The sequence below is a fragment of the Osmia lignaria genome, chromosome 5 (genome assembly GCF_051020975.1).
Source record: "Osmia lignaria lignaria isolate PbOS001 chromosome 5, iyOsmLign1, whole genome shotgun sequence".
NCBI classification, from domain to species: Eukaryota; Metazoa; Arthropoda; class Insecta; order Hymenoptera; family Megachilidae; genus Osmia; species Osmia lignaria.
The window spans coordinates 10,969,284-10,996,970 of record NC_135036.1 but is presented as its reverse complement, the minus strand read 5'-3'; the positions used below and the strand labels follow the sequence as shown (position 1 = coordinate 10,996,970).

At 41.9% G+C, this 27,687-nt stretch overlaps 1 protein-coding gene and 1 long non-coding RNA gene across 5 annotated transcripts in view; one reads left to right on the top strand and one right to left on the bottom strand.

The window, feature by feature from the left end:
• Positions 1 to 27,508, bottom strand: part of kst (spectrin beta chain, non-erythrocytic 5 kst) — a 37,482-nt gene extending 9,974 nt beyond the window's left edge. For 3 of the 4 annotated variants that reach the window (XM_034325641.2, XM_034325643.2, XM_034325642.2), the window contains exons 1-11: positions 17,132 to 17,331; positions 14,469 to 14,722; positions 14,089 to 14,256; positions 5,306 to 5,531; positions 4,954 to 5,231; positions 3,268 to 4,888; positions 2,196 to 3,187; positions 1,800 to 2,116; positions 1,357 to 1,734; positions 626 to 1,291; positions 269 to 554 (exon numbers count right to left, since the gene is read on the bottom strand). In XM_034325641.2, coding sequence (XP_034181532.2) covers positions 269 to 554; positions 626 to 1,291; positions 1,357 to 1,734; positions 1,800 to 2,116; positions 2,196 to 3,187; positions 3,268 to 4,888; positions 4,954 to 5,231; positions 5,306 to 5,531; positions 14,089 to 14,256; positions 14,469 to 14,722; positions 17,132 to 17,153 — 5,208 coding nt within the window. In that variant the 5' untranslated portion in view covers positions 17,154 to 17,331. Of the gene's footprint in view, positions 1 to 268; positions 555 to 625; positions 1,292 to 1,356; positions 1,735 to 1,799; positions 2,117 to 2,195; positions 3,188 to 3,267; positions 4,889 to 4,953; positions 5,232 to 5,305; positions 5,532 to 14,088; positions 14,257 to 14,468; positions 14,723 to 17,131; positions 17,332 to 27,179 lie in introns of those variants that run through there. The other variant, XM_034325645.2, reaches the window with a different exon arrangement.
• On the top strand, positions 19,506 to 22,699 carry LOC117604980 (uncharacterized). Its single transcript, XR_004581541.2, has 4 exons — positions 19,506 to 20,371; positions 21,093 to 21,774; positions 21,857 to 21,956; positions 22,060 to 22,699. It is a non-coding gene; the product is annotated as an uncharacterized LOC117604980 (long non-coding RNA).
• Positions 27,509 to 27,687: the final 179 nt, after the last annotated feature.

The following is a 27,687-nucleotide window of genomic DNA, read 5'->3' as shown; positions in this document are numbered from 1 at the left end:
TGAGGGTACTTTATCATGTTATATTATTCAATTTTGACGATTATTTAACAATTATATTATTACTTTTTCAACAAAACAACGCTATTCATGCAGTGCCGACTCTGTGTCGACCTTACCTCTACAGACCCAATACTCTTGTAACAGTCCCAACTGTACAAAAATTACAAACTTTTATTTTAAATTTCACCATTTTGCGTAAGAATGTGTATGTCTGAATTTTCCCTGTAAATATCTTCAAGTTACACTTTAATATTTTTACATCCATTACCTTCTTCTTTTCTGGATGAGCCTGATCGATCAAAGTCTGTCCAGAAGCTAAAGTTTTATCTATCATGGGTTGATGTCCCGCTATCTCTGCTTCGAGTTTCTTGTGCTTCTTATGCAAGGTCTGAGCTTGGTGCAAATTTTGCCCAAGGTTCGTCGAAGACGCTTGAGGAAGATGATCTTTTATCCACTGTAACTCAGCGTCCAACTCGAAACCGAACTTGTGGAAACGTAAGCTTTCTTCCAAGGCTTCTCGTCTTCTCTTAGCTGGTTCCTTTAAGCTACGGAATCTATGCAACGATAAAACAGAGATATTAAAAATGAACAAGATTTTAGTAAGATACGTATAAATAATACGTACTTTCTTTGAGTCGCTTGGCTAGCTTTCAATATATTAGCAGCATCAAAATGTCCTTCGTGAGCCATTTCCTCACCCATGGCAACAAGATCATCCACTTTCTGTTCCCACTGACACATATCGCTTTCCAACGTTTGATGTTTCTTCAACAACTCTTTGCAACTTCGAAGATCTATTCCGACTTGCTTGCTCTGCAAGCAGTTTTCAATCTCTTCCAATTTTAACCTGGCATCCTCCATGGTGCGATTGTAACCATGTTGGGAGGCAGCTTGTCTCAATCTTCGACCTTTTTCCAGAGACAAAGCCACCAATCTATCCCACTGATCGTTCAATTCCTTCAGTGTCTTGCCCACGTCGTCTGATCTATAATTCTCTTCAGATATTAAAGCTTTGCCAGCCTTGTTCACTGCTCTCAATTGTCCTTCGTTGGCTCTCAGTTCTCTTTCAAACGCTTCATGCTTTTGTAGCTTTCGTTCGAGATTGTTTAAATCGCGATAACTCTCATCGGACGCGGTTTTCATTTTGTCGCCCAACCAATCGCGAAGATCATCCACCTCGGCTGAAAATTGTTGATAGTGTTCCGATGCTTTCAGAGCAGCTCGACGTCGCTGGGCAGCGTCTTTGACCGCCATTCGTCTTGCCAGAACTTGATTCCTTCTTTCGTTAATGCTGTTGACATTTGTTTCGATTAATATTCTTACTTACCGAAATTCTTCCATATCCAGAATACTTACTAGTCCTTGTCGTAATGATTCTGAGCGATCAATTTATCAGCAGTGTCGCTGAACGCTTTCAACCGATCGTCCTGCGCGTGAAGTGTATTCTCAAACTTCTCGTGCTGTTTCAGCAAAGCTTCAACGTCGTCCAGAGATTCTCCTAGATCGGTGAAGTCTAGGAACGCCTCGTGGGAGCTAGTCGTGGCTTCGATTTGATCAGCCTCGCGATTAAATTGTTGTAACTCTAGACACTGTTGAAGCCAAGCTTCTTTCGCGTTCCAGTCTGATGTCACAGCTTGGTACAAACCTCGCAATTTATCCAAACGCTCGCTAACATCTACCAAAGCTGAATTACGGTGTAATAATTGATTTCCAAGCTCTTCGACTTCACGAAACCTGAAGAGTTAAACGTGCGAATGAATAATTCAATGGTATGGAGTCACATGAAACACGATACTCACTCGTCTTCTCGCGTTCGTATATCTTCTCCGAGTTCCATGTGCTGTTTCCTGAGTTGCTCTGCGGTCGCAACATCCCTAACAGGTTCTTCAACCTTCATTGTTTCTTGCACATCGGCAGCCCAATTGATCAAGTTCTTCGAGCTGTTCATGAAGATTTGTTGGCCTACCGCGTCTTCCAATCTGGACCTTCGCTCTTTAGCCTTCGTTTGGACTTGATTCCAAAGCTCTTTAATTTCGTTTTGTCTTGCGTTTACGTTATTTAGTTCGTGAGGGTAGGAACTCTTCACACTGTTGGCTAATAAATTCACTTTACGTACCTAAAATAAAAAATTGTTAGATATAAGAAACATGAAGAACATCAAAATTTTTATTTTTACAATAGAGATTCGTATGTACTTTTTCTTCGACCGGTGCCAACTCCCTCTCCAAATGTTGATGTCGTCGCTGCAAAGCTTGAACCGTTTTTAAATCAGGTCCTAATTCTGCGGTGTCTAATTGGGTGATTTTTTCTAACATCCAATCATGAGCTTCGTCGCAAGTTCTATTGAATAGTTCCACGCTCGAAGCTCCTTCCAGGCTCTTTTCTTTCTGCGCTTTCAACCAATTTAAATGGTCCCAAAGTTGATGGATGTGCCTTTGTCTAGCCTTCACTTTGTCCAATTGACTGTGGCCTTGTCTGACAAATTCATCGACTGCAGCATCGATAGCTTCGACCCGTTTTCCCGAGGCTGATAGATCCGTGAGGAATTTCTCGTACTTCCTTTTCGCGGTCTCGACGTTGTCTCGCTTCAATGTTACCTCGTCTGCTCTCAACATCTTTTCCTTGTCCTTGATCCATTTCTCGAAGTCGTCGCATTCGCGATAGAAGCCATAAAGTCGGATAGCATCTTCCAACAACGCGTGTCGCTTCAATGCCAATTCCTGAAGCTCGCTGTAAGTATCGTTAATCTTTTTCTGTCGTTTCTCCACACTGTCCCCATCGGAAGCAGTTTTCCTTTTGATCGGTTTCACCGTTGACTTGATAGACTTCACTCTTCTAACAGGAACTAACTGCTTCACCATCTTCGTCTTCTTCACTCTTTGCGTTACTCTCACCTTTTCTGGTCTCCTGACTTGAACCTGTATCACTTTAGGCTCAATTTCGCGAACATAATTCGCCGGGACAAAACCATCGGCACCATCCACCTTTCTAACGCTCCACCAGTCTGGATTTGTCTTGTTCAACAAGAACATTATCTCACCTTTAACCATATGCATACCCTGACCGTTAAACGGATATAAACTTTTCACTTGGGGTACCAGTCGGTCCTCGAGGACCATTTTGGGTTCCAATCTTTCCACGACTTCGTCCACCCATTCGTCCTGTGGAACCAATCTTATCTCTTTACCTAACAGAAGGAAAATGATCGTTAAACTTTATTCAAGAAAGGAATGTTACTTATCTTTGTAATACGATATAAAGACTTACTCCATTCTTCTTGTTCCAACTCGGCAACCGGTTCTGGATCAGCAGACAACTCAAGAGTTGAAATCCCGGACTTGATAAGCTTCTCCGCTTGCATGTTCAACGATTGCACGTCACCTTTGTAGGCATTCAGCTCCCCCTCGAGATCTTTATGCCTCTGCAAAAGTGCTTGTGCGCTAGGTTCGTCTACGCCGTAGTCTTCGGAAGCTACAAGTGCCATCTTCTCGTTCATCCACGAGTCCGCTTCGTTAGCGTCCGCATAGAATTGAAAAGCTTCTGCCGCATCATCTAACTGCTTCTTCCTGAGGGCCGCCAATTCTTCCAACACCTTCCAATGTTCTTGCAACGAATCAATGCGATTCTGTATCTCTAAGGAGGACGGATGATTGTCGGCGATCAATTTCCGTCCGGCATCGCAAAGCTGTTCGGACTTTGGCCTTCGTACCTTCATCTCGTCTTGCAGAGCCTTGTGCTTCTGCTGCAACGAGATGACTGCTCGTAAATCCTTCGCGGATATCCCAGCTTTGCAGATCCGTTGTTTCTCGATCAGCCAGGACTCCTCGTCCTCGTGATCTTGCAGAAAATGAAAGAAGTTCCTGGCATCCTCGAGGCGAGCTTTACGTTCCTTGCTGTATTCCACCAGATCGTCGTACGCGCGGTTCAACATTTCCAATTTCTGTTGCAGAAGAGGCACTTCTTTGCTCTGAGGCTGAGCCAAGTGCTGGGCAGCTTGTCTACCGAGTCTCCTCTGTGTCTCCCCGAGGGCGGTTACCTGCAGTTCCTGCAAGCTGTGCTTCTGCAACAAATCCTCGACTCCCAACAAATGAGGACCAACGTCGGTGCTCTGGAAATTCAGCTGCAACTCTTGAATCGAGGCCAAAGTCGTGTCGATCTCTCGCATTAGACTCATGAGGAAACTAAGAGCAACCAAATTGGACTTGTGGTGGTCCAGCAGGGCAAGAAGCTCTTTCCACCTCTGCAACACTTCCTGTTCCCTGACTCGTACCCTTTCCAGGCCGTGATAGTTTTCTCTGACAAGCTCCTCCGACATGTTTGTCAGATCGTGGAAACGTTCTTCTCGCGCTAAAATATCAGCGCTGATGGCTTCGTGTTTCTTCACCGTTGCATCCACCTGAGCCAAATTGCTACCGTATCTCGGATCTGTTAACACCTGGATCATTTCTTTCAAGTAGCCTTCCCTCAGAACGCTCTTTCTTTCAAATTTGTAGTTCAATTGTTCTAGCCTTTCTTGCCGGAGTAATTCAGTTCTCAGAGCGACTTCCCTGCGATGCTCGGCTCGTTCCAGTTCCACCCAATTTCTTTCGATATCGTGCACCAATTGTCCCTCCTGAGGCGTAAATGCCGGCTGATTTAAAGATTTCAATTGGGTGTTTATGTGAAAGTACAAAGCTTCTATTTCGGAACGCTCTTTGTACTTTGGCGGTTTCTCCACCGTTCTGTATTGTTTGAAAGCTAACAATTCTCGTTGAATGCCCTCCAGAGAGTTTGGAAAGTTCCTGTTCTCCAGAACCTCTATTTTCATCTTGATCCATTCCAACAAATCCGTTGTAAGCTTTTCGTAATGGATCTTCATCTTGTCAGCGTCCATCATTTGTCCGACAATCTGGAAACATTAAACACAGAGAAATGAGTAATTTAAAATTAAGCTTCCTTGAATGATTCACGTACGTTGGCGATACGCTTGCCACTCTTGATCTCGTTTTTCATCCTGGCAAAGGTGTGGTAATAAGAAGCGACGTAGGTGATGATGGATTTCTCGTCTGGCCGTGCTGTATCCACGTCTTCCGCGTCCAACAATCGCGGTATCCCAAGTTCGGAATTAGCCACGTCAAAGGCATAATTAAGATTGTCAATGTTTTTATTCTGTTGCAGTTCCGACCAATTGACCAAGTCTGGTCTATGGGCATGAATGAGGGCATTGAAGCCAAGACCGCTCCTCCAGGATCCTGCAACGAACCATCACGCGTATAGACTTCAAATTACTTCTAATTAAACCTTACAACAAACGTGTCGCAATTACCGGTGAAATCTTGGATGTTAACGCTAGGATACCCATTGGTCTTCCTCTGACACCAGAGTAACAAAGCATCTTTGGCTGATTTCTTCTCGCTGCTGTCATTCTCTTCGTCCACGTCGATCTCGATCTCTTGAATTTGGAACCTCAGAATGATCGTCCATATCAAACCCAGTATCAACCTCGGATTCCCATCCACGATATCCTCTGCTCCTATACTCTCCAAGCGAACCTACAAATAATCAAATGTAATTCGTATAATTGGATAAGTAAAAGGAAGGTAAGGAAAAAAGGGCATCAGTCGAGGCGTTATCGTCGATCATCAGATTTCTCTTTCTAGATTTCATGAAAATTCCTTGCCGTTGGATCAGGTGAACGCAACCGCATAACGTGCCCGTAGAATTTATGAGAAGGGATCGGTGGCGGACTTCTGGCACAATGATATTCGCATTCCATCGTACACGTGTGTACACATACGCGGACGCGATAAGTAAAAGAGAGGAATGCACGCTCGCTGGCTATTGGCATCGTGTGTATTGCGTAAAGAGTGGGCCTTAATGGGCGCCTATGCACGAGCATCTTGCCACGATAAAACGGACATGCAGCCAGGTTGCGTCATGTGAAAAGTAACAACTGCTAGACGGCCTTGAGTGTAACACATGTGTACGATAAAAAAACCGATGTGCAAGTTATGCCAGATCATCCGTTTACAGTTATTATCGTTGAACCATGGTCAAAATGCATTATCGTCTCGAGAGAATCCAAGGAGAAACGAAGGGAGAGTCGAAGGGGTGCCCCATGAAGCCTAAACTCGACGGTCCCGTATCTCTACGATGAAGTTGCAGCGATGTTTCAACTTACAGCTTCATTGATTTCGAAGGTAACCGAACAATCGAAGGACCGAAGAAACCTTCCCGCTCTCGGCTACGTTATTATACTTAATCGCGGTTGCGCGCCTGAAGCGCGACGTTCTCGCGATTGTTGGAATGCCGTCCGATCACTTGTGCCACGGTCTATCAAGGCCATTGGGAAATGAAAATCGTTTCTTTCAGGTCGGCTGACATCTCGAGGAATTCGAAAGATACAAAAGAGAAAGAAAAAAGAAAATCGATAGGTAAGGGTGAAAATAAAACGCATCCTGAATGTCGAAACTGGCTTGCCGTAATGAAATTGTGAAGTTAAATTGAACGCTGCCACTTTTGGTCCCTAAATGTCTCGTTGCTTAATTATTTTTAAAGACCCGGAGTCTAATCGAAGTAGTTCAATTTATTCTTTTCAATTAGAGATAAGTGAAAATGATACTCTATTTATATAAAAGTACGCGACGATAGCCTTCAAGATCATTCTCATTTCCATGCGGAAGTCGTACGTTATTCCCAGGCGCGGGCATCGAACCATTACACCTCGTCTAATTACCAACGTTGCGAACAAGAGTTCGAGCTGATTGAAAAACGATGCGAACCTTGAAAACAAATTCATCCAATTTGCATTAGAATCAATCATCGCGCCTTTGCGAACTACCTTGCGGCGCCGTGGCGTGTAAACAAACGCTGCAAGACTCGCCAAGGCAAATGCGTTCTTTCTGTCGCGTAATTTGTAGCCGCGTTACGGATCGTGCGTGGAACGACGGGCACCCATCACGGATCATCGAAGTGATCGATAATAACGGATCTTCGATCTGGATAACAGGCCTTAGAGCAGGCGAATTATCATTTTTGTGGGATTGCGGGCGCTCGAATAGGCGCTGTTTATGCCAGAGTCGCCCAAAATTTGACTGCCTTCTTATTGTTAGTTTTAAGGAATAAATGAGAGGGAAAATGAGGACCAGAGTCCCTGGCAACGGGAAAACGGACAGAATAATTGCGATTTTACGCTTCCTGATCCAAACCTTCCAATTCCCACATTTTTATCACCTAATTTGTATCATCGGAACTCGTTCGTTCTCCACCGTCAGCCTGTAAAATGGTAGCCCACGGTCGGGCTCGAAGGTTTAAGACTTTAAGAAGTCATCGAAAGGGTGGAGATCGCAGGATTATCTTTACGCCCGATGGGGTATACGAGTCTGATAACCCGTTAACCTGGCCACGGGGATCAACCTTCGAATTTCCAAGCAGTCGAACTGCATACGATCACGTTATAAGCGAGCGGCTATCAGCGGCGTATGAATAATGAATGAGCCCCGAGCTGCATAGTAAGACTGGAATACGGTACTGTTACATCCAACGTAAAGGTGGGGTTACAGTTAAAACTCGTGCAACGAGACAGCCAGCCAATAAACGGCATAAGGGCAACGGCGTTAAATAACCGGTATTCGTACCACGCCGAACGCTTTTTCCTGCAAGCCACGCCGAGTCAGCCCGAGTGCAACACTCAGCCGACCAGATCCGAACGACCCGGCCCTGTTCCCCTTTCCCTTTTCCATCGTTGTTTTCCTACCTCGATGAAAATTATCCCGCAAAGTGTCCATTAGACGCATCATCATCATTCTGTACTCTTAAGGAGACGTCGTACGCTATGATCATCATTCGATCAATTACAACGCTGTTCCTCGAGTTCTTCTATCAACATCAATTCAAATATCCTCATCGATCCCTAATGACAGCATCCATTCAGCTCTTAATAAGAGAAAATTTATTACATCTCTCATTGAACCTTACACTTTGATCCTCCAGCTGCTGGCGCAACGCAATGCCGAGATAATAGACGGAGAAATTTCATCCCCCTCTGTAAATTGATTCGCGCGATCAATATTCATTCTTCGGATTTATTTCCATCCCATAAAGTATCGGATCCTGTACGGTGAACTAGTTTAAGATCGAGAATGATTAATCCGTGGATCTTCCAACAACTTTACAAGGTATTTTCTCGTTAAACAGGTTGCTCCTGGTATCCTACTTATACGTACTCGATGTCCTTAAAGATATCCTCCCGTAATACTTATCGGATCAGCCATTCATTCGTTTCGATTTAATTGCCGTTGCACCGTTATCATCCTGGAAGAATATCCTGATGCAGGTTTATAGGACTTGTCTTCTGTAGTACTTGTTTTAATAAAATATTTAATGAAGTTGCGAATACGTAGTTGAATTTCAAGCTCCGGACGATGTCGCAGGAGATAGTGGGTCAGGGAAGCGAAGCGTGAAATAAAATTGGCCGAGGAATATTAATTTGGCATCGTGCAATTATTCTACCAGGCACGCGTACATTTCTGAATGAATTCAATAATTTTCTTAACTAGCCGGTACTCGCGAATTATCTTCATTTACCGTTTGTCGAACGGCATCGCAAACGTGAGATTAAATTTCGTCTCATTTTCTCTGAAGAATCTTCTTCGCCGCATCAACGCGCTTCGGGACGGCGGCGCAAAGAGAAGCAAGCAAAGCGAGTTAATGGAAACGTTCGCGGAAATTAATTCCATCGTGGCTGTAATAAACTGCAGGGACCATGGTGTACGGTCTCCGCGGGACCAATGGAATGGGATCAAGCATTCTTAATGCATTTAACGTGCAATTTTACTCCTACGTTCGACGTTCACCGCGTCTAGCGACACAACGCAACAACTAATGACCATCGTTTAGCCGACGATAAGATCATTATTTAACCCTTTACAGACGGATTAAGATGGGATCTATAGCGAAGTGAAAACGAGCCTTCGGTTTCCATAGAGTAAGTTAATGGTAAGGATGGAAATCCTAATTCTTCTTTACTCGAATCTGTTCGACTCGGGCCGCGTAGCGGTTTTCCTACGGCATCGTTTACAACTGGCAACGCGCATTCTTGGCAGTATTGCGGAATGTGGATCGAAGGCACGCGAACGGCAACTCCAAAAGGACATTCCTGATCGTGACCGTGCAGACACGAGGCCTGAACACCGGGAACTGAAAGATTCCCGGTGTTTCGTCATCGTTTAAGGAATCATATGTGCCGATTCTCATCGGTTATCCCGCTTTACCGTTAAACCTGTACCTCTTCGACAAACTGGACCTCTCTGTTTCCTGCATCGTCACGGTATTAGCCGCCGAACAGCTGGGACCATTTTTTTTTCTCTCCTCTCCTCTCCTCCTTCGTCTGGTTACGTTGAATATTGAAAAATTTTTTTCTTTTTAATGAAAATATAAATTCACGGCAAAGTCGTATTTCACTTGTACCGTTAACGATCCAGATTCCTTCTTATGGAAAGTCGAGAAGATATTTATAATAAACGTCTAATTTGTTGCGTTCGAGGTCTGTATCATCCTAAGTAACCTCTTTCTAGATTTTCGAAACGCTACTGTACTGCTTTCTCTGGTTTTACGCTAAAAAGAGAAACCTGGGAAATGCATACGAGGTCACCGATATAAAATCGTATGAAATTATTTTTTTTAGAAAATAATTACAATCGGGTTATTTTATACGAAGATCGAATATATGGCAAAGCACCGGAAGAAGACGAGTTCCAACCGATAATTATACCACAATGATCGTGACTCATGGTGATATTAAGTCATGCATCCTACGGTAACTTTAAGCCCGCATCGAGCTTGTAATTTATTATACAATTCTGATATTTTATGAAAATTGAAATATCTAACACCTCGGATCATTAGAAAAGCGATGATTTAAATATAATTTTTGTATATATTCTGGAGATTGTATTAAAGAAAGAAAAAAAATATTCGTTGCCTGTAATTATTCCTCCGATCTTTGTACCACATTCGGATCCCATTTGGCCGCAATCGTGACGCGATATTAATTCGCGGCCCGATAAGCGACTTAAGTCTGCTCCAATTAATTGTTTACCCGGCCATTTCTCATTTTATCCTCGTTTAAACGGGGCGACGCCGTCGCGAGGGTTATCAGCGATCGTTCGAACGCAAACTCGTATTCCCAGCTTAATCATTCACCGCGATACCCTTCGTGACAATTATTGAGAAGTAGTCGTCAAACAAAGCGAAATCCTTGTCTACACGATATCAGAAATTGCTAGATGCTTTATCTTTTCTGAATCAGCTGACGAGTCATCGTTCTCTAAACAGAATCATCGAAATACCGGTTGAAAGATTCGTTGGAAAGAAAATCGAAGGGTCGGTCCGAGGTATAGACAGGCCTGTACGATCGGTTCCTTGGCTCGGAGCAGCTCTAACGTGAAATGATCAACACACGAGCAACGTATGTGCCGTCTGGTTTCATTTCACATCTGCGGGACTCACGGTCTAGCAAGTTTCGCTTCGGTCGCTGACCCTTCTTTCTCTCAAGCCCTCTCGCTTCCTCTCACAATTTCGCTCCTTTGATCCAGCCTTCGTTCCCGTCCTTCTTCCAGAGATTCCTCTCCCTTCGATTTCGATCCTTGACTCTCTTCGACCTGTCCGATCTTTGCATCCTTTACCATACCCTTAGAGGATGGCAATTGATATTCCCTTTCTTCTGTTATTCGATGTTTACCTTCGTTGCTTCAGCTTCGAGTACAAAGGGTAGGTTGCATCGATGGAGGGTGAAACTTGAAGTCGATGATTTTAATAAAAAAATTCTCTCGATCCTTTTCTTACGAGCACCTCCTCGTCAATCCTCTTTCACTTTCTTTTTCAGCAGGCATTCGTTTCTCTTCTGTTCGCCTCCCATTTCATCCTCTCTCTCTCTCTCTCTCTCTATTTCCTTGCCTTCGTTCTCATCATTTTTATCTTATTCGGTATCCTTTGTGTTTTTACCTTCTATGCTCCGTTTTCTTCCTTTCGTCGGGCATTTTGCTTTTTATCTATTCTTCTATGTTACCGAAGAGTGGTTCCTTTCAAATGCCAAGGACTACGGTTTTCTCGGAACCGTGCCACCCTAATTGCTGCTGGATTCTTTCTCCGAGAGGGAACATCCTTCGGCAAGGGCCCACCCGTGCTTCGGGACAACAACGTTGAATCGGTCACAAGTACCTTCAAGGTTGTCGTAAATGAAAAAATAAAAGGAAGAAAAACAAACGCAGCTAAAAATGGTAGCGATGAGTCAACGTTTAGCTGCGAATAATATTATCGTTGCAAGAATGATTTATGCAGCTTTATTTCGACGACGTTCTGTCATGCAAATGAAGCTTCAAGGATTCCAGACTTTCCGTTGCCAAAAAAAGATCAACGACTAATAATTACCATGCTAATAAACGTGCGAATGATAAAAGTAAAAGTGTCTCTTACAGCAGTCGATCGATAAAGGTTCTATGATCAGTGGTAGAAGGGTTGAACGTCGATTATCAGGTACACAGATATAAATTTCGTACTTGTTAAAATCACGTCCGCATATTTGATGGTTTTTAAACGCGATTAGCAAGATGGTTTTACGTAACGCCGCAATCGCGGATCTCGTAACACGACGAAGCGGTAATAAGCACGCACGAAACGTGTCCTTTCCATGCTCGAATAAATTGATCGATCGAACCGTCACGAATAATCATTTCCCTTGAAATCTTCCGACAAAAAAAGGCTCAACTATTCAATTTTTCAGACGCAATGAGTTATGAAAAATAACTTTTATTTCGAAGAGCATATCTAGGGATCCCTAGATTCAATATCTAAGTTTCCCTAGAATTTAAACGAACTTCAAAGTTAAGGCTTAAAAGAGGCGGTAATGATTAAAATTCATGGCCAAAACCGACGGGCGATTCGCGTTCGAATTCGAAACACGATCGAGCGACAATTGAATCAATCATTTATCGCGTTCGCCACGATGACGGTGTCGTCTCCCACCTGGATTACTGGAAAGGACACGAGTTATTTCTGGAAGGTGATTCTCGGCTAATGCAAACATTCCGCGAACGTTTTTCAACCGACCACGCTCTTAGTTAGAAAGTCGAGGAAATTCCTTCATTTTCAACAAGGAATCGACGATATTTCCTCTTCGTATTTTTAACCCGTTCAAACGTTAGACGTGTCTTTATTCTTTAATTTCCACCGTAAAAGGAAATTTTCACGCCTGTCTGTGACCGAGAAAAACGGTCGATTTGAAATGCGTTCACTCGCTCTTGGAACACGTTCAAGTACTTTCTTCTTTTATGATTTGCAAACGACATGCCGATGATTTCTTTCGTTCGTTGGAATTTTGTTAAACAGGTAGTTTCTCTTTCGTGAAACTTGCCGCTGCGATTAGTAGTCGTTTTTGAATACACAGATTTCCGTTCATTTATCAATTCATTTTTTTTTCTTTTTTTTTTTTTTTTTTCGTCAATATTATTGTAGACTTTGGGACTGGTTCGTAAATCAAAATTTTTAACTTTCCTCTGTCTCTCAGACGACCTTTCCGAGGTAAAGAATGAGAAAAATGCAGCCGATGGAGGAACCAGTTTTCGAATACGCCTGAATCTGGAACACGTGAGACCGTGAGAGAGAAAATATGACGCGAGACGAGCTGCTGACACTTCCGGTAACAAGAGAATCGAATGACGATCGAATGAAACGAGGCGTTGGCGTCGGCTGGTCAATGATCTATCTACCATTAGCGTGGCTGAAATTATTCCCTAGGGTACCCTGTATTTTCTAGGGTTCCCTAGGAATTTTATACCCGGAATGATAAACGAAGACTTCTATCGAATAATTAAACAGGCACCATTTCGGCATCTCTACAGTCAGCTTTGTTCATTAACTTTATGGATTTAATTGTTCATTAGGGAACTGGTAGAAAATAATTCTCACGCTTTCACGATTGTCTTTCGAATTTCGCGACAGCATTACTCTCTCGTCTTATGGATGTTACGTAAGAAAGATTATGCAAGCGAAAACAGAAATTTTCTCCCGTCTAAGCTTTTCCACGACAGCGCATTAATAAATGACAATATTATCTGTGCTTCGATTCACGTTTGACCGAGCCAACGTTCCGTTCCACTCGATGACTCTGATCTTTGAAAGGTCTTGTCGAACGATTCGTGACTTGATTTTGTGAACCATCTATAATCATCGAACGGTCTTCGGATGATAAAGTAAAAGAATTTATTATTTTCAAAGCTTTTCCTTCGATCGTTGCTATTGAACAAATAGAAAGACGACGTACGAATGGATCGAATGCGAAAGATCATTTACGACTTCTACCATGGATATTTCACAATTGCGTTACGATCGTTTTATCGTACGATCTTTCACGCGTGTACAAATAATTGTCCGAGCGGTAAAGTGCATTTAGCAACATTTCACGGAGTCGATAGAACCACAGAGTTTCGAGACGTCCTACGTGAACGCGGAACACTGCATGCCCGAAGCTCTGCAAATGCAAAGTCCTCGTGAATGGCCTCTATGCTTCCTAGCTTATGATATAATAGTTTTATGACAGGGCTCGTAGGTACATATGTGTGCACACGTATGGGTTATAATGCACTTACGCGATTGTGTATGAAACGCGTCGAATACATTACTTGTCAGAGGTATAATAACTTTTGTAATTCATCCGTTTGTTGCTCGATAGATAAAAGAGAGAAAAGAAGATGATTTAACCCGTGAAAGATTCAAGAAATATGATAAAATAGTACATTTTACTCGATTTTGCATTCTAGGGTTCCCTAGACTCGCCGATTCTGCATTCTAGGGTTCCCTAGATTTGGCGATTCCATATTTTAAGATTCCCCAGATTCTAAGTACGTTCTAGGGTTTTCTAGATTCGGTGATTCCGTATTCTAGGGTTCCCTAGATTTGGCGATTCGGTATTTTAAGATTCCCTAGATTCTAAGTACTTTCTAGATTTGGCGATTCCGTATTTTAAGATTCCCTAGATTCTAAGTATTTTCTAGGGTTCCCTAAATTCTATTACAGGTATTTTCTAGAGTTTCCTACTTAATTTAGGCTTACCTTCGTGTGAAGAAACGCCAACGATTTGTTCACGTTCTCGATTTTGTGCACTCGCATCCGCCCATTGTTAGGTTTGGCCAATCGTTCGCCAGAAATGATTTCCAATAATTTCAAAAGCTTCTTGCCGTCTGCTAAATCCGTGAATAAGTCGTCCACTTCCATACGTGCCTGTAAAGTGAAAGTAATCGATTCGACGACTCGTTGGATTTCTTCCTGTGTAGATACGCCTGAGACTTCGTGTACCAACGATATTACCATCGTTTTGTTTTCATTTTAATATTATATAACATTGTCGGCAGACAAAATTAAATTAAATTCGAAATACCCTGTACTTAAGATTCTCTAAAAAAATACGGAAGGATTCGTTTTAAATACGGCACCTTCAAGAGGAACGAGTTGATCCATTTCGTGAACGTCTTCTTTTGTATATGCAGACGTTCCTCTTGCAGGGCCTTGATACGGCCCTGCTCAAATTTAAGCGCGTCTTCCCTTTGAGTCATTCTTTTTTGTATATCAGGACCACCCCTGTATCTGTCGGCTCTGCTCGGTGGATAAGACGGTGGTACGTATTCAAAGTTGAAGGTCCTGTTTTGGGGTGCGGCGCCAAGCCCAGCGCCGGGCACATACTGCGCCCCTGAAACCAAACATTTCACCCAAAATTAGACACACCGTGGAGTAAATTAACCGTGAAAGTATAAAAACAGACGCTTGAAAGGGAAACGGAAGTTTACGTTTCTTATTCAAATTTTACGGTAAGTAGGCAGAGAACATTAATTTCGTTTATCCAGCCTCCCGTTTTCGCCAGCACGTGAAAAATCAACGATTCACCTTCCCGTTCACGTTTATTCGGCTGTCGGCCCTTATAAGGCGGCAAACAATTTATGACACATGTCCGAGCGACGATAAACCGAGGACAATAATCTTGTCGAGTCACGAATGCTGGCAAAAAGCCGTCCGTTTCCTCGACTACACGTTCTTAGCACTTGCTCTTATTTACTTTTTCTCCCTCCTCCCTCTTTTTTTGCGTCAATAATGTTACTAGTGTAAAGGGTTAAAATAAAAAATTTGAAACTAATTGTTCTAATATCGATTATCCTCTGTTCGAACGATCGATCCAGACGTAAATAAGGAATTTAGCAGCGAAAGGAATCACGATTTTTAATTAATACCTGCCCGAGAATATTTTAGCCAGGAACTCGTTTCGTAAATGCTAAAGCTTGTTTTACCAGAGGTCACGGATTTTGCTCGACCAGTCTCATACCTCTTAGCTGGATCTACTTTTTTATTTCGGGCAAACATTTCGATCGTGTAGTTTAACATCGACATAAACGAAGGGATATTTCAAACTGTTATTTCGTATAAATTCTTTATTTATCCTCTCGAATCGTAGAGTTCTCTTAGATTCGAAACACCACTCGAGTCACGTTATCAAACGTTACAACTGTTAAGTTTGAAGTTATTTGATATCAGAATTCCCAGTAATATTTCACAATATTCGACCAATAAATCATCGTGAAATTACGTTTAATCCTTTTGTTTTCATCTGACTCGAGAAACCTTACAGACGACGTTACGCGGCGACAAATATTTCAAATGAAATATAAAAAGTGAGATTTGCATATAGGGGGTGTTTTCAAACATACGAATCACCGAAACGTGACCTGAAATAAATAAAAAATTCAAGTTTCCATGAAAATGATCTCGATCATCGACACGTTCGATCCTCGTGCCTTATCATCGCGTTGTATTAATAATATAATCGATTCGTGTTAGAAAGCTTATCGTTCGAGAGATAATATTATTGTTTATTCGAGGGGAGAGAAAATGTGAAGGACATTGTGTAGTGACGTTGATCTACTTGTTCGTGGGCGATGATTTTCTATTTCTACGGCATGGAAGTGAATTTTTCCCCAGGCAGATATACCTTATCGGGGTACACTGATAATAATACCACCGTTTGAAATAGTTCCATGCCATAGTTCTACATTTTATTTCATACTATTTTACTTTGTTCAATATTATAACGGATTAAATATTTAGCGCCATTCGATGTCATTCGAATCTCGATATTTTAAAATTGATTCTGAAAAACATGCACGTTCAAGGCGTGAAGGAAGCCGTGCTGAAAAGCGTGCCAATAGTCGTTCGCGTGCGAACCGAGGGCAATGACAAGCAGGGAGCATCGGAGATTTGATTAGAGTGCTTAGCTTCTCTGTCTCTGTTTTTCTTTGGCTTTAGTCGTCGAGTTTCTAAGCTGGTGGAAACCATGTAACGCGATGTAACAACCGCATGTGTGCACGCACTTGGGATTCTTCGAGCGGAACGTCTGCAAACACGTTTCGTTTCGCGCAAATCTTGCTGTTAAAGCAGCTCGAAATATTAGGTTTCCGACTGAATTCGCGTATTTTTCATCGAAATCGCTGTATAGAAAAAGTATAGCGAGACGACTGGTTACGTAAATTTCTAAAATAACATTTTAACACCTTGCTTTGCGTCAGCAATTAACGATGTGTTAATTAAAAATCAAGGAGCCTCCTCTTAAACGCTATTCATTTTCTAAACGTTTCTTAGAATATATTGATATCGTTATTAAGAGTCGAATGACACATAGATCATTGAAACAGGGGCTAATGAAAGGACAATAGACGCAATGAAGATCGCAGACAACGAAGATTAAAGCCAGTCCGAGCCGCTTCACGACACTCACAGCTAAACAGTAAATAACACCCAGAGGCCGTGTATTGAGCTCTAATTACATGGAATGTGCGACGAGAATTTCAACAGATAATCTTTTATCTAGACAGATAAAGTAGCAAACAGGTGTGGTTGCTTAATCATCGACTCTGTTGTCGAACATCGAACAACACGTAACTATACGTAAACTATATCTACTACGAATGAATTTTGATAACAGAATCAATCTGGGAGAAAAATAAATATAAATTTATTTTCAGAATACCAAAGACCGCTCGATTAATTAACTGTGATCCCATGACCATCGGGATGATTCGCATATTCCTCGGCTAGTAATTACACTACATACCGTAATAATTGCGTGACATCATCTCTTCGATTCTTCTAATGGCCGTTGATCCTTGTAATCATGACTCGTTTCACTATACTAACTGATTTCTCGAAAAAAAAAAAAAAAACACACGGTTTCTAAACGAACAGTAGATCGCGTTTGGACGTTCGCGAACAGCGACACCGAACTGATTCAGCTGTTAGCCAAAGACCACTGACAGACAGGACTCTTATCGCGTATCGCGAGCGTGTTATGTCCACTGTTCTTTTATGTAGTCGAAGCTAAGTACAAGTGTACATGTACAACACCGAGCACGGTAGACTTCCCTAGAGAATATGGCGATATAGCAGGAGATACCACCACTCGCTATAATACTTAACACTAGAACTATCAAACCAGTTGAAATGAGTGTTAAAAATCACCACGTAATTAACATTAAGGCCAATTTCATTGAAATACAATTTTTCCTAGTAAACGTTTCCCTAATAATAATTTTTGTAATTAAATGAAAGAGAGAAAAGAAGACGATTTAACCCGTGAAAAATTTTAGAAATATGCAAGGTAGTAGATTTTACTCGATTCTGTATTCTAGGGTTCCCTAGATTGGGCGATTCCGTATTTTAAGTTTCCCTAGATTGGGCGATTCCGTATTTTAAGTTTCCCTAGATTGGGCGATTCCGTATTTTAAGTTTCCCTAGATTCTAAGTACTTATATCTAATGTAAGTACCTATATCACCATCTTATTCTGAGAAGCCCTCCCTGCTCGCTACTGTACACCTCTCACTACCGTAGCCTGCAGGTGGTTCCATCAAATTTTCTTGAAAACAAAATACGATTTACCATTTCGATTAAGCATCGAATAAAATAGAAATGATTCAAAGCTAATAGCAGTCATAAGAGACGTGTTTATGAAATTAAACAGAGACATGACCGATCGGGTGTCGCGTGTACATCGTTTTCAACTTCCTACTCGATCGTTCGTATACAAATTGCGATGTAATTATATAATTGAACAAGAACCATGACGCTTTTTTTCTCACAAGAACGTCTATCCTGTTAGAATAACATTTGCATACATTAATCGGGACAGACGTTTAGTTTGATTTTGTAATCAAGGATAATTTGTTTCTATAATGATCAAGTGAAAAAGCTACCAGTATTCAGGTAAAAATTGCAATAAGAAAATTCTTCGAAATTAAAATGAAAGAACTATCTCCTTACAATCTCTGTTGAAATTGAATCACCTAAGCCTCTGATGTCACGAGACAGAAACACGCGTCATTCGCGCAAATAAATTTTTTATGGAACCAATTTAACTCGTTCTGATGTAATTTTCAAATACGCGGAATCGTTGGAAGGTTCGTCAATGTAGCAGGAAACGAGGCATCGTTCCGGAAGTACGCACTTACGATGGAACGCATCGAAGTGGAATGATTATTCGAAGCATCGAAATCAATGGTGCGAAGATTTTTAAGTTTACAGAAAATTGAATATTATTAATATCGCCGATATCTTCGACAGTCATTGCTTTAATTAACTCCAAGATATATCGCGATAACACGGCAGACCTTTACACCGCTCGCGATAAATTCCCATTAAACGTCGGTATCGTGAATATTGTACGTGGAAAAAAATATTGCGAATCAAAAGGAAAATTGCCGACGATTATGTCACATTTTTACCCGACATACTCCGATCATGATTATCTGACAAAAGTAGCGATGACGTTATAATGAATGAATTCATCGTACCGCTATTACTCCATTACCCTATCTCGTTCGACAACATTCATCTAGCTAATTAAACACTCTTCATTTCTACCTTGAATTTCATTTCAACTATTTTACACAGGAGAAAGTATCATCAAGATAAACTTATCGCGTTTGCGTTTATTTATACGTTCGATCACTTCCTTCCTAATATTTACAATAACAACAAAACCGATTTTCACTTGTATTAACTTTCATCGTTCAGCTTCGACTGGAATGGGTACCGTACGAGCTGGTTTATTCGCATGGCGAATAGGAAGCACGAGATAGAAACCGGAAGTACGCTGGATGCGCCATGTTAGAAGCAGAGAAACCTCAAAGGGTTTCAGCAACATCTAGATAAAATCTTATATTCTTTCATAACCGATAGAAAATTATTATCGTATCGAATCCAACGCTCTTATGGATATAAAAATATTTATAATTTCACGGACGCACACGTCGTCGTAGCTCATTAGCATACACGTGAACACTTACCAAAATCATCGGAGAAAGTTCTCTAACGACCTACGTGTTGCTATTTACGTTAAAGAAAGTAAAACGCGTGTCTATCCATCGTTCTAATTCCGATCAAAGGAAAAAGGCACGCAAGTTGTTCGACACCTTTAGAACTCGAGCAACGTTCTCGTGTTAGTTTGATAGAGCACGATGCACACTCGGGAAGAGATAAGAGAGTGTCGTAAGCTCCAAGATATTATATCTGCAGACTGCACAGAAAACATCCCGAGGATCTACAACTTTGCAAATACTAGGTCCAGACTGCAGAAATTGTGAAATTTCTTTGAGATATTGACAAAAATGGGTATATACACCTTGGTGCAACGTAGGAGGCTAGTCAAACTAGGGATGTGCGGGTACCCGATATTACGGGCTCACCGCGGCAATATAACGAGAGACTACTGTAATATTAATATTATCTGTGATTTTGGTAAATGTAAAACTATAAATTAGGGATATGTGGGGACCCGATATTATGGTCTCGGGCTGGTATCCGATACATGCGTGCAGTCGGGAACCCGACATATTAGTCGGATCGCACAGCACTGCACCAAACAGAAGGGACCAGTCTGTCAGCCACCAAATATAGGCCTGTCGTCATGTCGTTTGAACTTGCTAGACCTTGTCACATCCTCTTTTTTTTCCCCAACGACCATGTGAGCGTATACGCGAGAAGACTGGATGAATGTTTGCCCGGACTATCAGTGTCAATAGTGCGTCGGTGTCTCTTTCCATCCGACTCCGGGACGAGCCTCGATAATAATACGGTTCAGATTTCACCTGGTCTTCTGCTCTTCCACGACCCTCTCTTCCCGTTCACCGTATTTCCGGGGCAATTTCAAACTTCCTGCCGCGCATCGATCTTCTTCTAGCTCTATCGAGCGCGGCAAGTATCTTCTTCTTTGTTCCCGATTCCTCCTCCTCTTTGTTCTTACATCGCTGAAAGATTTCTAGCCTTTCGACTCGTAACGACGATCGGTCGATTTCCATGTAAGTATTGTATTCGCGATTTACATAACCGCGAAACAAGAATATTCCATCGCGATCCAGCGGTAATCTGTTTGGTCGGAGGACAGTCGGTTAATAAGAATGACATCACCGGTTTCGCGGAAGTTTGCACATGCGTCCGACATTTCATTTCAATTTCACGATCCGTAAGTTACCGCGAGGATGGCGTCGAATCTACCGTTGCGCCGACTCTAGCATCACTTCCGGTTTCTTACTCGGCTCCGTTTTCGTCGAGTCACGATCGGAAAGTAAAGTATATCACGCCCGGAAAGATTTTATTTTCAACTCTGAATGAATGAAAAATACTAGCGTGACTTTCTCACAATGAACCCTTCATTCCGAACACCTCGTAACAGTTTCAGTTCTTGATCGTTTAAGAAACAACGAGCTCGGTGTTGCTCGCGGGAAAACACTTATTACGATAATCGTGAAATAAAGAGGGATTATCTGGTCGTTTAAAAAATTTTCACAGGAATCACCTTTAATTACGAGGTGTAGGTGAATCACTTGATTTCCTGCCGGACGTTAATCGTTAAATCATAACTTTCACGTAACAGATTAAGCAACGAGTTACATTATGCGATTATCTGCGTTTCTGAGCTCGCTATTTCGTATATTTTAATGTACTTCGCTATATACCTGTACCATCGGTCTACCCATGTATTATGTAGAATATGACTGAATGAAAGGTATTATTTCGCAGAAAATGTACACCATTCAGTCACGAGGATCCCGGTGGGTCGTATTCTACAGGACAGTGTGGTTTGCGGTACCTTTTGTAAGTTTCACGTTAATAGCCTGTGTACTCCCACGCGCCACATTAGGCCCCCCTTCATTGTCGAGCAGGAGGCTCGAATTTGCGAGGGAATTTACATCGGCGATATAAATACAATGGACTTGGATTATCCGGACGCGATGGAAGTGGGTGATTTGAATTTCGATGAACGGCAGACCTTCTTCTCGATACTTCGATGACAAGTGGAATACGTGGCACTCATTTTATTTTGTAAAAAACGAGGCTATATACAGTAATGAGAATGGTATTTCCCGGGGCTTCCCAAACCTCCCCATAAACTTCCCCTAGATTCTGGGGCTTCCCGGGCTTTTTGAATATTCAAACTGATTAGTAAAAAAGATAAACGCCAGAGGGCGCTGCGAGCAGAATATTCCGAGTATTTCGGAGTAGATTATATTTTGTTATTTTGCATAGGAATTTAAAAGTTTCGAAGGAGAAACAATTGAATTTCGTTTAAAACAAGTTTAACTTGAGGAATTGATAATTTGAAAGATTCTGATACACATTTATGAATTAAAATGTCAGTGATAAGAATGAATAACATAACCTGTATGTACATACAGAGGATTTGTTAAACAATAAAAAATATGTAGGTATAGAAAGCAGACTGATTTATTTGAATTCTATTATATTAGCTGAATTTATAGTTCACTAAAATTTATATATTACAGATGCTTGTTTCTTAGAAAAGTATGTTAATGTTTGTTACAAGTAACCCAAGAATGATTCTTCGTTATATCACAGAACTTGGGTGATTAATTGATGTTACAAGTAGGTCAAGACTATCTAAAAATAACTCTCAACTCTTGCTCATTGCTGAGTAATTACAATGTTTATTACAGGATATATTGTTTTCAACATTTGATATTTATAGGTATGACAGGAAAAACAAGCTTTGTTGCGAACAGATGAAGGTGAGCCATTGAACAATGCTGCTGCTGCTGACTTAGGTATAGAAACATCAATTGTTTCTGACTGAAAGAGGATCAGAAAGGAAATTGAAGGTTTTTGTGCTAAAATGGTTTCCAGAGATAATTTAATCAAAAGAGAAGCTCTTAAAAGACTTAAGAATGTAATGCCTCAATGAAATGTTAGATTCTCATCCTACATTTACTGAAAGCATGAGGTAGTTGGAAAGATGAAAAGCATCCCATGGAATAAAACTTAATTTTCCTGGGGAAGGTCTGTTGGAAGATCCTATTCCAAATGATAATTCAAATCATCTGTTAGTATCAGACTATGACAGGGAATCAGAGTGTTTATTAATACAAGATGAAGATAGAACTTGAAGCTTTACCAATATTGGATGACATCAAGAATCAACAAATGTGAGTCACTGAAGCAATAGAAATGCTTGATAAAGTGACACTACAAAAAATAAACTAATAATTCTAAGACACTTACACGTCCTCAAGAAGAAGATGCAAAGAAGAGTTTGCAACGTTCACTGATGTATCTTATGTAACTTTTTAATCTTTGTCTGCAGATACAAATAAATCCTGCTTTTTTTTATATCTCTGTTTCAAAATTCAACCACATAAAGTATCGAGAATGGAAATATTTCCATTCACAAGTTATTTATGCAAATGCTTAATCTCTGTAATCAAATTTACTGCTGTTTACTGATTTTGCAAAGTGCGTAATTCATGACCCCAAGATCAGTCGTGAATCATTAACCGCTATTATCTTATCAAAATTTATTTTTACATGTACTCGCTCCATTACAATGTTCCCTTCCACGTCGATTAACATATTAACAGTATTCCTGAAAAACACGTTCTATTCTAATTCTAAGATGAGAGCTGCGAAAAAGATGCACCAATTATCCCACCTTTCCCTCGTTAATTCGAAGTCTCTAATAAGCGGATACTTTGAAGGAAACCTCGTATCCTGTATCCAGCAAGTTTAATCGATATTGCGCGATCAAGCCGTTTTCAATGAGCCGCCGCGCCGTTTCAGACGATGATCGTCATCCAATTATCCCGCCAGTAGCTGTCTAATCGGATCGATAATAATTTAATAAGACCACACGTCGAATACCCTCTTTCTATCGTACGTTCCATCGGTAGTAACGCGAGGAAGACCAACAAGTATTGAAAAATAAGAATTCGAGAGCTCGATTCAGAATATTTTCTTTTTCCCGCGCATTCCATCGGCCCTGGGATCCGAGCTCTAAGGATACGTGGATCTCCTCGGAATTGCGTCGATTCCAGTTTCCGCTTCGTCGATCAGATTCGCTCTGTGAATCCAAGGAAGCTCGCCTTCCTCTCTAACGGACCATTGAATTTCAGAAAATTGTGCACGCTCCGTGGCGAGGAAACTTGGTGATCGACGGAGGAGCAACCGTTAGATGCTAGAGATACCAAAGTTCCCGGAATCTATTTTGGATCTACACGAATGAAAATATCACACGAGAAACAATTTTTCTTCGAGTTCTGAATAGCCTAAGTCTTCATCATCTGGCAATCATCGTTGTTCTTGAAACTACTTCAACCGATAATGGACCAAGTGGTTTTCAGACATCGAACGAACGGAGATCCTTAAGTACGCTGAAGAGGTTACTATCGTAACTAAATTCCCTCCTGGTGAAATGTAACGGTGAAAAGTGAAATGGAAAGCCAGTTCGGTTCAATTACAGGAAATGTAACTCGCGTACCGATGATGGAATCGTTTCAGCCGGCTAAACCCAAGTGAAATTACCGACCACAATAATTACGCTTTTCTGCGTTCTTTTTCAAGAAGAAAATTACAAGTAACGGTAATTTATTGTTAGAAAAATTAAGGCAAAAAGTATTCGTCGAGGGTTCTACAATTGATAGCAGCCTCCTCGAGTATCGCACGAGAGGTCTTGATGTTCCCTTTGCATTCTCCAGTTTTATCTCTCAAATTTATAGCCGAGAACAGGCACTGAATAATGATTTTACGCTAGCGGGTCAAATATGCGAGATAGCAGCGTTACGTTGGATCAATCGAATATTATTTTATTCCTTTATCTTATCGCTGTTCCTGCATTAATTACGCGTAATCTTAGGCGACACAGTCGACTAGGTATTTGCTTCTCTCGCTTCTCCTCGATATTATTCAGGAGTAATTTTTAATTAAAGAAACATCTATAGATGTTCGTACCAGTCATATTACGATACGTTATTTTGACAACAGCCCTATCGATCAATCACTTTCGACCAATCAGATAGCCGCGCTTGTCTCATCAGTCGTACTCCGCCAATCACAGGGCCTGTTACTTCAGCCCTAGGTAAATGGGCCAGTTGCATCTGATAAGACCAGTTGCATCGCGCGGAGGCCAGTCAGTCTGCTCTTGGGCTTCGAAGAAGGAGGGCTGGTTCTTTTTATTTGCGATTCGTTTTACAAATTTTTCCCTTAGAATCGCGTTGATAATGAAGACATTAGCGACTAATATTTGCAAAAGTATAGAAATTGAAATACGACTTAAGACGCGTGTCCCTAGGGTTAATAGGTTCGAGCCTACTTTTTTTTTTTGAAACGGGCTATAATGCATTCGGCAACGAGTGGCGTCGTGACGTCAGAGGCTTGTAGAAAGTTGACAAGAAAAATCTACATTCCTGCATGCGTTCTGGCAGTTTTACATTCACCGTCGTGTCGGAGCCGTCTACTAGAAGAGTCCGACCGCGTGTACGCGCTAGATAAAACTCCGTTCCTTCATATCGTATTCCGTGGCCGAGTGCCGAGGGGTCACGTATGCAGGACTAACAACTAATTACGTCGATGAGATGTCTTTCGGAGATGTACGAGGGAAAAATCAGCCCCTCGTGACTCGTGCCCCCTATCGTTGTCCCTTTTGGTCACGCTTCATCCCTTCCCTTTCCGGCACGCGACGATATTCAAATTCGGACGAACCGGTACAATCGTAATTGCGATAGAATAACATTGCGCGCGAGTATTTTCTTCTCCCCATTGGCCGATTCGTAAATCCACGATTGACGGAACGCGGGAGTACGGCGTTAAGCCTTGAAGTCTGTAACCGGAGTCGCTCGTTCGCTCGTCTTGGGTTCCAGGACTCGCCAAGGATCTTTCTCTTTCTATCTTTCTCGATTCCTTGCCCTCTACGAGACCGTCTGAACGGAGAAATGGTGGGAAGCGACAGGAGGGGCCCGAGGGGACTCCCAGAGCGGTCCAGCAACTCCCCAGAATACGGGTGTACGCGCATGCGCAATCGCGCACGCATGAGAAACTTACGTTTCGTTATTCGTTAGTAGTACTACAACTAACGTTTACTAGCGATGGGAATGACCTCGGGTTTATGAATGATAACTACCATAATTTTATTTTCTATTTATATTTGAATCTAAAGGCGATATAATAACGCGGGGTTAAACTTTGAATACTTTGAATTAAGTCTCAGCTGAATTACTAACCTAAATCGTCGTTAGTTTGATCCTGCGTATTCAAACAATTGATCGATGGATCGAATCTATCCCTAGAAGCCCCCTTCACGCACACATGACTTTCGCCCGCGAGACGGGCATCGAAAGGGCCCACGGCGCGTCGATGGTAGGGAGAGACGCGAAAATCACGATGGTGGGGGCAAGAAAAACGACTCGAGAAAGGGAGGCATCGAAGGTACGAGCGAGAAAGAGAGAAAAAACGAGCATCCATTGAGAATTACGGTATTCGCCGAGTAGAGGAACGAACGAAGCCAGAGTCTGGAGGGGCTCATTAGAAACTCGAGGCAGCGGCTCGCGGAGCGGCGGGTAATATTATTTCCTCGTGGAACGCGAGGGCTAAGGCCGATCAAATGCCGGGTACCGTTCGGGAAAAGATCGAAGTCCGCTCCAATTTCAACGTGCACCGACGCTAGCGCCCCGTTAGGATCCTAACCACATCTCGAGAACTCGTTCGACCAGCAACGGGAGGAGTGAAAAGGAAAACTCTACCTAACCCACTCCCTTCCGCGCGTTTTCCAGCTGTCCGACCTTTGCAAACGACCAGTTCTCCTCTACGAGGAATTCTGACCTCGTAACGGAATGACTGTACGACGACACGTGATGATGCTGTGGCGGGAGGAAGGGAAACTTTGAATTCTCCCTACGGGGAAGAATCGATACAAATCCCTCGCGTGAGATCGAGTTCTGACCATAATTTTTACCACTCGACCATGGGACATTCCATTTATACCCTTGTTTTGAAATTCATGAATGAATACATTTCGTGTAGGAAATGTAGGATTTTCTTCTCGAGTCAGGATTATTTATATTCGAATATCGGCACAATAATATTAATATGATACACTTAATCATATAATAATTATATATTGCGAAATTTATCACTGTTCAAAAAAATATTTATGTCAGGGTGCGTTTCAATAAAACATTAAGGTTATATTTCACGAAAAAGGAATCCTATTGAATTACTAAGCGCCATATAAATAATGTATACAATGTGTCATTCGTAAATAAGTATATGTATAAGTAAGAATTCTTAAAAGATGAGGCTCGATGCGAATAAAATGAGGGTCGGTAAAGAATTGAAAAACAAGCACATATTGTGAAAAAAGTCATTCGGATTAATCCATCGTTATCTTAAAAAGATAGAGGATAATCCCCCGATCGATCGAACCCAGTTAGTAAAGAATTCTTTCTACGTGACGGAAGAAAGCCGTAAAGGAGCAAGGACTCGTACGCGACTTTTTTCCTTTCTGGCGTCGAAACGGATCACTGGATCCCTTGTATGAAATGTCCCACGTGACCCGTCGACCTTTGCGCGCGTAAACTTTCTGTTTGTCGACCGGACCGCTCGAGGACGATAAACAAACCCAAAAGCTAATCTCACGAGCAGCGGTCCACACTTTTTTCTCTATGTTTTATCGAATGATTACACAAAATGTTCGTGATTTCGTCCTGAGACACGCGTTCTAACGCAAATCGAACGTATGCTAGACTGTATCGTTCGCAAAACACGAACGGAGAAACAAGATTGATTGATTTATAGAATGGTGACAAATATCAGTACGCTTACCTTTTCTCCGTGTGTACGAAGCTTATCCAAAAAGCCAAAGCACCTGGTGAATCCGCGACAACACTCGATTAAACACTTTTCAAGCACTCAGAATCCACCAAAGCGGCACACTAAGTTTTTGTTCTTTTCGACTTGATGCGCGGTTGGTAAACACACGCGACACACAATACGGACTGAAAAACGCACGCGTTTTAACTTTTTTCTGGCGGTAGCGTGTCACGCGAACTGTACCGAGGTCTGCGTCAATGCGTTTACAGCTTCGAACTCCAAGCGGTTCTTCGTCTTTACTCCCTCCGTCCTGCGCCACGGACGAGTTCCGACTGAACCGCTTCACCCCCACCACGCTGCGCGAAACCCCGTCGGTCACTGCGCGCCAACCAGCCAATTAGCGCCATCTGTTAAGAACCAATAGCATTAGTTGTAACTAATATACCGACCAATGAAACGACAGCATGTTGACGATAAATTTAAAACATCGGTAATTGATAATTTTGTAATTAATTTCTTT